Genomic DNA, 10422 nt, shown 5'->3' with positions numbered 1-10422 from the left:
TAAATTTGACTTGTTTTATAAATTAGGTTCAGCATTTTGAGTTTGCTTATTGGTCTTTAAATGAAATCCCAAGTAATTCAATTCACAATCTCTTAATCTTCTCTGGCAGATAAGTGTGGTGGTTGGCAAGAAATCATTGTTCTTTTTTAACCTGAATGAACCAGATAGCCCAGTTGATCTGGAGTTTCAGCAGCGCTATGGCAACATTGTCTGCTATAGTTGGTATGTACAAATAGCTCGTTACACAGAAAGGTATCCATGTGTTTTTCCTTACTAATTATGTTTCAAAATGCCTGTAGCTTTTTTACTTCTATATATAACATTTTCTGGATTATAGGCTGTGATTTAGTATGGGAAGCTACCTAGCATATTATCTGGCACATAGACCCTTAATAAAAAATTATATTCTCTAATTTCTGCATTTTAAAGTACTTGTTTATTTACTGTATTGTCAATGAGTGTTAATTTCCCTTTTACTGTATTATTGCCTTTGTTGCTATAGGTATGGTGATGGCTATATCATGATTGGCTTTACATGTGGAATTTTTGTGGTCATTTCCACTTATATTCGAGAGATTGGTCAAGAGGTATTTCAGGTTCATGACTATAAAGATAGTCTAACCAGTATTGCACTATCACAGACCCTTAACAAAGCTGCTACATGTGGTGATAACTGGTAAGTACATTCACAAATTCCTAGGAAAGCTTATATAACAGTATTCAAGAGATTCAGCAAGACTTCGATTGCTGATATATATCTATCAACCATACTTAAACTCTTAGAACATGTTTGCAATTGAAAAAAAAATATTTTTTTTTTTGAATGGGTTGGGACAGATGTTTATTATAGGAGAAAACAGGTGTCAGTAGACAGTAGGACCGGAAGCACTGTGATAAGTGCAGGAGGCAGCTGGAGAGTAATGTGGGGACCAGTGCAGCATCGTCTGGATTAGGGAGACACATGGACAGCAAGCCACAGGAAACCAGTAGAAAGCAAACAGCATCCATCTCAGGTATAGAGCACACTTGCTTAATAAGGACTGAAGGAGCGAAGAGATTATAAAGTAAAGGGTGAACAAATTTGACTAGTTAGAAAGTTAAATTTCTGGATGATAAAAATACAGTGGGAAATACTAGACTAGGGAGTGTCTGCACCACCACAGGCCCAAGTCACCAGTTATGTGCAACAGTATTTATGGCCCAATGGCCACTTCGAGCCCCACCGGGTACGTGGGCACGGACGGTTTCCACCAGGGGGAATGCCAATATACCGTGTGCTCAAGCTCACCAGGGAGAAAGCATACTAAATCCTAGAGGCATGGACATGAAAAACAGGCAAAACCAGAATGCTGCATGGGTAAGGCTGCAGTGACATGGGTCACGTGTGATACAGGGCATGCATGGTGTGACGGGGAGCTCCTGTGGAGGGCCGTGTGTGGCCGACACGGGGCACTCCCAGTACTAAAACCGAAGTGTGCACTGGGGGTGAGGAGCCCTGGGTGTGCGTCCCACGGTTGGCAACTTCAGTCCTCAGAAGCCCATGTCTGTGGGGTCTGCAGGTGACTGGGGAGCAGCACCAGCCTCGCCCCCGTGGCCAAGCTTGGATCTTGGGGTGACTCTGGTCAAGAAGAGGACCATCCAGTGTTTCCCAGAACAGGCAGCTGCAGTTTGTGAGGAAGAAGCCAGAAGACAGTGAACTCCGAGCTTGGCGCACAGGGGTTCTCAAAGGCACAGGCTGCCGCCCGGAGCAGAGCCCTGTCCTCCAGCCGTGGGCTCGGAGGCTGCTCTACCCTGTCTCTCTCACTGAATGCAGCTATAAAACCTGGACAGATGCATGGAACAATCTATTTCAGGACTCTGAAAAATAAATAGTAGCAGGCAGCTTGATGAAGAAAACCAGCATTTGAAGTATGACTGAACCAGTGGTGGGTCTCCCATTTGTCCTCCAGCCCCCGGACTTAGGGCAGCCCAAAATCTGGAAGTGGGCTCCAGAGCATGGACAGAGGGGCTCTGAGAGAAGCTTCTGGTTCTGCCTCAAGTCGCAGGAAAGAGAACTCCTAACACTTAGCGAGCGGTGGGACAATCCCCCCGTTTTCTTTCTTTTGTCCCATGTTCCAGCTACCAAGCATTCTCACCATGGCAGGGGCAGCACCAGCAGTGGCAGCAAGGACCCCGAGGCACCTAAAATGCTGATGGAGGATAGCCTTCCTCTCCAATGGGAGTAGCTGCGATGCCAAGAAGACAGGGCAAACCTTCTTATTCTTCTCTCCTCCCACTGCTTTGCCACAGATGCGGGTGTAGTTGTGGGAAGTGCAAGGCAGAGCAGGGTAACTAGAGCCCCAGCGTTTCAGCTGGAGGACAAAATGGGGAGCCCTAGGAAACTGGAACAATACCGGAAACATCCCAGAGAGGGAGGGGCTCTGGAAAATAACCCTATAAAGATATTTATGAACTCCGGTGTTCACTTTTGAGTTGTGTATGTGTATCTCATCCTAAACACATAAGAAAGACTTTGAGAACTGAACTAAGGAAGAGATAATAGCCCAGGTCCTGTACTGGCCACTGAGTGGGTTATACAGGGATATATACAGATACCACTGCAAAGGCTTTGAAAGGGGAACTGACATTGAAACCATAACCCACAGAAGGCTGGTTGAAACTTGTGGCCTGAACCCAACAGGGTTGATTGCCTGCTAAATAAGTAAATAAATAAGTAAATAAATAAATAAACTTCTCCACTAGATTTAAACAAGACACAGAGTCTTGTAATATGATATTCAAAACATCCAGAATATAACCCCAAATTATTTGACATGAAGAATGAGGAAAATATCAACTTGCTTGGGAAAAGCAATTCAAAGACACGAATGCCAAGATGATGAAGATAGCAGCTGTTATAAAAATACTTTAAGAGGTAAGGGCTCATATTCTCAAAACACATGGAAACAGTTTCAGAAAAGAAATAGGACTTATATAAAAGAACCAAATGGAAATTTAAGAACCGAAAAATTTAATGCAGTGTACTTAATAGCAGAATGGAGATCACAATAAAGAGCCAGTGAATTTGAAGACAGATCAGTAGAAATATCTAATCTGAACACAGAATAAACAGACTGAGGAAAAATGAACAATACCTGTAAAACAATACCAAAAAGTCTCAGAAATAATGGCTGGAAACTTCTCATGTTTGACAGAAGACCTAAATCTATATGTATTGTAGAAGCTCAGCAAAACCCCAAAAGGATAAATCCAGAGAAATCTAGTCTCAGATACATCATAAACAAACTGCTAAAAACTAAAGACAAATACAAAATCATGAAAGTGGCTAGAGAAAACTTTTTGAATGACAGATTTCTCACCATAAATCACGGAGGCCAGAAGGAAGTGGCACAACATTCTTAAAGTGCCTAAAGAAAAGAACTGTGAACTGAAATTCTGTATCCAGTGAAAATACCCATCAGCAATGAAGGGGAAATAAAAACATTTTCAGATGAAGGAAAATGTACAAAATTAATTGCTAACAGCTAACAGACCTGCTCTAAAAGAATTACTGAAGGAATTTCTTTAGATAGAAGAGAATAGGTGACAGAAATTTGGGACATCAAAAATGAAGGTAGAACAACAGAAATGGCAAATAGCTAGGTAAATAGACTATTTTTTTTTTCTTTTGAGATTGTTAACATATATGTGGCTGCTGAAAGCAAAAAATTATAATGTCTGACAGTATGTTCATTGCATGATGATGCAATATATAAGACAACTACAACAAAGGGGAAAGGGTAAAATTCTTATATGGGATACGATTTCTGCATTCTGCTTGAAGTGGTGTAAATATTGATTATGAATAGACTGAGAAATATGTATAACATTGTTTATGAACAAAAATAATTTTACTTAGAGTTCATATTTAATTTTTATTTTTCAGTATTAAAATCCATGAGTTAGCAGAATTAAAAGACATGTATGCTATAATCAACCTGGATGATGAAAATAAAGGTATTGATTTTTTTGAAGCAGATGTCCATTTTATCATTCCAATAACAGAATAATGTGATAATGTGTTTGTTGTGTGATTTGCATTCATTGTAGGAGGAATAAAATTAACACCTTTCAGTAGAGTTCCCTAAAATAGCCTCCTTATTTCAGTAATTATGATGAGTCATACTCCTTGACTAGAAGGATATAAGTTCACTTCGATCCAAAGATTTACAGTGAATTGTATCTCAATTTCAACTAAATCTAAATTCTTATATTTGAGCTGATATTGAATGGAAATCAGTGCTCATGTTCATATGCCAATCCATGGTGAATTTCCTAGCTCAAATAAAGACTACTTAAACTATTAAAACATTGGAAGATTTTTATGCCTCTGATAGCTTAAATGAAAATATTTGCTTGTTTGCCTGCAGCAGCATATTTGTTTTTGAATGATCCTTTCTTCTTGTCAATTATTTCAGGGTTGGGCACCTTGTCCTGGACAGATGATGGCCAGTTGCTGGCACTGTCTACCCAGAGGGGCTCACTCCATGTTTTCCTGACCAAGCTTCCTGTACTGGGGGATGCCTGCAGCACAAGGATTGCGTATCTCACCTCTCTCCTTGAAGTCACTGTTGCCAACCCTGTTGAAGGAGTATGAAAATGGTGTTATTTTTATTTTATTTATTAGTAAAATAAAAACAGTTTTAGCATTTGATTTACTGCTGTTACTTTTCTCTGTTATAGCAGCTGCCGATCACGGTTTCTGTTGACGTGGAACCCAACTTTGTGGCCGTAGGAATTTATCATCTGGCTGTGGGCATGAACAATCGAGCTTGGTTTTATGTCCTTGGAGAGAACGGTAAGTCTAACTAAAGCCGGTTGTTTTCTTATCTAGCACATAATTTCTGATCTTATTGGGAAGCACTGTAAGTTTCTTTGAAGACCAAGTCTTTCACTTTTTTTCCTTTAGACACCTCCTTCTTAGTTTAAAAGGTTTTGTGAACTGAGTCCTCTAAAAATTTGCATTATTTTTGGAAAGGTTTTATTTTTTACCTTTGTGGTAAAGACAGCATGGTAGAGAGGCCTTGGATTCACATGTCCTGCCTGCCTCTTTTAGCTAGACGACTCGAGACAAATTCCTTATCCCTGTGAACCTTGGGTTCTTTATCTGGAAAATGGAGATTCTTCTACATGTAAGGGGCCATGTGAAAAATTAAATAAAATATGTGATCTGTCCTTGCATAGTGACTTTCTTAGGCACGCCTTGGTTTGGTAGGTTCTCAGTAAAAGCTGGTTCCCTCCCCCACAAGTTTATTCCTTGAATAATGACCAGTAGCATCTGATGGGAGCCTTGCTGTTTCTTCCCCTCTTCCTCCTTTGCTTCCCCCACTGGAGGTCAGGTATCCCTCAGGAATAGAGCAAGGCCGAGAATTATCCTCTGATAGCGCACACCATTAAGCTTATTGTCACCAAGGTTTAATTTCTGGTTGTTTTGTATGTGATTTTATTATCCATTACTTTGTTTCATGTGAACCATTATGGAATTCCTGAAGGCAAATTTGTATGGCAACTAAGATTTTCTTTGAATGGCTAAAATAAAAATTTTAGGTTCAGTATTTCCTTGCAAAGTACACACTTAAAATTATTTTCAAATCTTTATGTAAGATACTTTTATTTATGTTTTAATGTGTTGTTTTTTTTTTAATTGCTACAGGTGTTAAAAAATTGAAAGATGTAGAGTATCTGGGGACAGTCACCAGCATTTGCCTTCATTCTGACTATGCTGCTGCACTTTTTGAAGGGAAAGTGCAGTTACATTTGGTAAGGATGATTTTCATGTCCTGGAGGCCTGCTCAGTTAAGTGATGATGATAAACATCCTACTGTCTTATTATTGAGAACATTGCCCTGGAAATAACCATGTATAGACTAGCTAGAAAGCCAGGTATGCATAAAGGATTAACACACCTTTTTATCCTTCTGCATGAGATGTTCGGTTAACTTTCTAGCTCTGTTCCCAAGAAATCTGGCAATTTACCAAATGTGCTGCTTGCACCAGTCCTTATGGTAAAAATGACCCATTTGGAAAACTTCATCAAGAAACTATAAAGGAACTATATATAAAAACCAATGGGAACACCATACATCTGGGCTCCTGGAATGCATTGACTCCTCCATTTGGGCATGTTGCTTGTGCAGGGGGTTTGAGGGGGGTCCTTGAAACTATGCCTCTGAGTTGCTCAAAAGGTGTTGGCCCCAAGAATATGGGACTTCTAAACCAGGACATCTCCCACATGTATTTCTTGGCTCTGCTTCTGGGAAGCCAAAGAGATGAGCTGTTAGATAACTTGAGAGACTATTCCCACTGCAGAGTGTTGTCTCATGCTCCTCTGCCAGCAAACGGTGCTTCCTGTGTGATATCTTCCCGAGTCAGCTGGTCTGCGGTAGCCTGGTCAGTTTGAATGTTCAGTTGAACGTAACTGAAAGACCCTCTCCTTGATGTTGCAGACCAGGCTTACTCACATAAATCTATGAGCCACTATTCTTTATGTTTTAGATAGAAAGTAAAATCTTGGATGCTCAAGAAGAACGTGAGACTCGACTTTTCCCAGCCGTGGATGATAAGTGCCGTATTCTATGTCATGCTTTAACTGGTGATTTCCTCATCTATGGTACAGATGTACGTACTGTCTTTTTAAATACAGAATATAGGGTAGTTTCTAATTTGTACTTGGTAATATATATATTTATTATGTGTACATAAATATATAATACACATATACATTATATAAATATATGTATAATTATAATATAAACATACAAATAGATACTTATGTAGAACACATAGGGGGCATGATTTGCTAGTTATTGAGTGCTTCTGTGATTATAAGCAATTTTGACGGCACAGCAAAAAAAGGTGAACTTTGGAGTCAAGAAAATTGGGGCTCAAATACTAGTTATTTTACTTGCTAGTTGCTGTTTATCTCCTGCAAGCCTCATTTTCTTCATCTAGATGCTTTAAGGATTTAATTTGATGATGAACATAAGACACCTCATTCAACTTTAGATCTCCAGTGCCTGTATTTAGTAGGAATTTAATATTAAAATTAATAGAATCCTGAGAATCTCACTTCAGCATTTTGGTCTCTTGAACCACCAATGCCTCTAAATATTACATTAGCCACATGAACATAAAGCATAGTTACAGTAATAGCATCCTATATTTGTAAAAAGTTTTCAAAGATTTTTCAAAGCTTATCATACTTGTTATCATGTTCAGTCTCTAAAGGAATTTAGTAAAGTTGGTAGAAAAGGTGTTGTTTTCCACATTAGAAAAACAATTATTCACTGTTTCAAAGGTTATATTTTCTCACGTTAAATTGTTTTTAAAAAAGGGAATTAAAAAAAATATGCTTATTGCCATAAGAGAGACTTTATAAATTGAAGTTTGCCCTAAAATGGTCTTTAAACTAATATACACCAGTAGGGTATTATGTATCAGGTAAACTAGTGAGTGACATGGTAAATAATAGTAAATACATTTGTGTGACACACAACAGTTTGTAAAGCCTGATCTCACTTATCTCATTAACTCTATAAAATAAGTAGGGACGTTTTAGAGATGAGGACATTCAAGATTGAGAGGTTAGTAAGTTTGTAGCAGAGGTGGAGCTTGAACAAGCAAGATTTATTTTTCGAATGATTGTAAATGGTATTTTTAAATTTTGGTGTCTACTTGTTCATTGCTAATATATAGAAATACAATTAATTGTATTGGGTGGTTTGTTTTTTTTATTTTGTGCTTAATTTTAGAATTTTTCTATTAATTAATAGCACAGATATTTAAAATAGCATGATTTGAATGTTACTCCAGCAGTAAGGGTATTTTCTGCCAGTGGAAAATCTGAAACTCAATTAAGCTTTAATATCACTAAGAATGTTGGAATTAATAGCCTGTTGAATCACATGTACATTCTCATTTTGCTTATTTTCTTGGGTCTGTACCTGGTACATATAATAAATATTCTTAGACTCTTCCTTTATCACCAATATGACATTTTTTTCCCTTCAAATAAGGAAGTATGTTTAACATACAGGTTGAAAGTCAGTGTTTTCTTGACAACTTTTTATATTTCTGTCTGGATTATTTTTTAGACTGGTGTCATTCAGTATTTCTACATTGAAGACTGGCAGTTCGTTGATGATTATCGACATGCTGCCAGTGTGAAAAAGATTTTTCCTGACCCAAATGGGACCAGAGTAGTTTTCATTGATGAAAAAAGTGATGGATTTGTCTACTGTCCTGTAAGTCTAGAAAAGTTTTAAATGCTTGTTTTTTAAAAATGCAACATATGAATAAAAGTATTTTTAAAATGTATTTTATATATAAAATCATTTTCCTGTAAACAGAGCCAAGGATTATAGTACTTTGTTATCATATTTGTGATATCATGTTTGTGATCCATTTTGTGACTATATCAAGAAAACTTCGATTCTGCAATTTTTCAGCCCCAGAGAGATTTTTTAGGGATGAAACAGTTGTCTGTACCACTTTTAACCTTATTGACTGTGCAGTATTATAGTATATCTTCATGTACATGACCTTTCTCTCCACATATGTAATAAGCTTCAGAGGGCTGGGACACTGCCCTGTCCTTTCTGCCCACCTCAGTTGATTTTCTTCTTCCCTTAAAGGTCCTAGACACAAGGAAAAGGTATTATTTTTGTATTAGATGATTAAATACAGATGGACCCATTTTTAGAGTCAGTTACTCTTATTTTTACACACCTGTAACTTTTTTGAAAATAGATTTAGGAAAAACAAATGTTGTTTTATATCATTTACTGTACTTGGAGTTTTCATTTATTTTTTTTATTTCAGTTAATTATTTAGTACATTCTTGGTCCCAGTTCACATAGCCCGCAGCTGCTCTAGACCCTTAATAACAGTTTTTAACTGTTCCCCAGGGGCCTGTGCTTCTTGGAGAAGACAGTTCAGTGTAGACAGGTTTCCCCTCACTATACACTTTCCTAGATACCCAGACTTCCTGCTTGCTGTTTCTCTTCCTCTCTCTTTCTCTCTTCCTTTCTTACTTTCTCTTCCCGTCATTTTTTTCCTTTTCTTTCTCTCTTTCTTTCCCTCTCTCTCTTTCTCTTTCTCTCTTTCTTTCTTTCTTTCTCAAATGTAACAGGTTTCCACAGGGTGACTAGATTATTTATGCAAAATTCCTAATGTGCTAGTTCTTACTCAACCTATTTCTGTCCCAATCACAAAACAAGTGAGGAGTATAACATAAATATAAAGATGACCTTGAGTTCTCCCTACTGAGGGTAATTCAGCCTTATACAGATTTCCTTTCTGTCACGGTATAAGGAATCAGAGCTGCCTCACATCCCCGGTGTGGGTTCACCACAGGTGGAAATGGCTGCTTAGACAGATCCACAGAGGGTAGAAGGTACATCAGGCATCTGACAGGAGTTAGTCAGAACTGGGGTCTGACTGCTGGGGAAACGGCAAAGAGGAAGACCTGCCTGAACAAGTTGATGTGACTTCCTTTTTCCTTTTACAGTTTTCCTTTCCTTGATAATCTCTGTTAAAGCGACTAGTATGACTCCCTCATGGGGTTGGGATGGTTTCAGTGAGATGAGTTTTCCAAACATGCTGTCAAGCACAGGGTAGCTAGTTAGCAGCTGTTGGTTAAAGCCCTGCCCCCTTGACCTCCTTAACTACCCTTAAACCCCTCAAGATCCAGAATTATCTCACTTGATGCTGATCATCCTCACTCTCTTTTCCAGCTCTAATCTGCGACGTGGTTAGGTGTTAAGAAGAAACTCCCTGGTAATACAAAATCCATACAAAAAAATGACTCCATGAGAGCACAGGCTCTCCCTAACCCAACCTGTGGATGGGTATTTGCTTTTATCCAAATGAAGATCTTATTGGTAGGTTAGAATTTTAGGTGGTTGGGCAAGATATCAGAGGAGAGTGTGGTACCCACAGGAATAAGCTCCTCTTTGAAATAATACCCAGTCTTTTCCATGAGTAAGGACAGCTTGGCAAGGAAGGTACAGGAGAGCTTGTGGTACAGTCTTCCCCGCAGCCGCGGACACCGGAGGAGGCCACGCTAAGGCCTTTGGACTCTTGACCAGAGTGCTGTGTATTCTATTTGATTCTAACACCCACCCTGTTAGAGTGTGCTACTATTGCAGCTTAATTTTCCACTCAATTTCAAAACCTTTGACAGAAACATTGTTCCTGTAACGTACATATATGAAAATATGTAACTATTCAGACTGCAACCATTCCTCTTTAAAATTCTTATATTTACTTGCAATTTCCCTTACATGTATGTTTGTTCAACCTATTTTTCCCCTACTGTGTGGATAGTAAGGAAGTGACTCATGTTGTACATTAGAATTGGGAGAGATGACTTTTTTCTTACAC

The 10422-nt window shown here is 38.4% G+C and overlaps 1 protein-coding gene across 1 annotated transcript in view; it reads left to right on the top strand.

Moving 5' to 3' along the window:
* Nucleotides 1-10422, top strand: part of WDR19 (WD repeat domain 19) — an 87381-nt gene that overhangs the window by 28228 nt on the left and 48731 nt on the right. The window contains exons 7-14 of the mRNA XM_019635995.1: nt 110-222; nt 503-676; nt 3926-3996; nt 4458-4630; nt 4723-4837; nt 5693-5799; nt 6535-6657; nt 8133-8282. Of these exons, the coding sequence (XP_019491540.1) occupies nt 110-222; nt 503-676; nt 3926-3996; nt 4458-4630; nt 4723-4837; nt 5693-5799; nt 6535-6657; nt 8133-8282 (1026 nt within the window). The remainder of the gene's footprint in view (nt 1-109; nt 223-502; nt 677-3925; nt 3997-4457; nt 4631-4722; nt 4838-5692; nt 5800-6534; nt 6658-8132; nt 8283-10422) is intronic.

The sequence above is a fragment of the Hipposideros armiger genome, unplaced genomic scaffold, assembly GCF_001890085.2.
Source record: "Hipposideros armiger isolate ML-2016 unplaced genomic scaffold, ASM189008v1 scaffold_26, whole genome shotgun sequence".
In the NCBI taxonomy this organism is placed as follows: Eukaryota; Metazoa; Chordata; class Mammalia; order Chiroptera; family Hipposideridae; genus Hipposideros; species Hipposideros armiger.
This window is presented reverse-complemented; position numbering and strand designations above follow the sequence as displayed.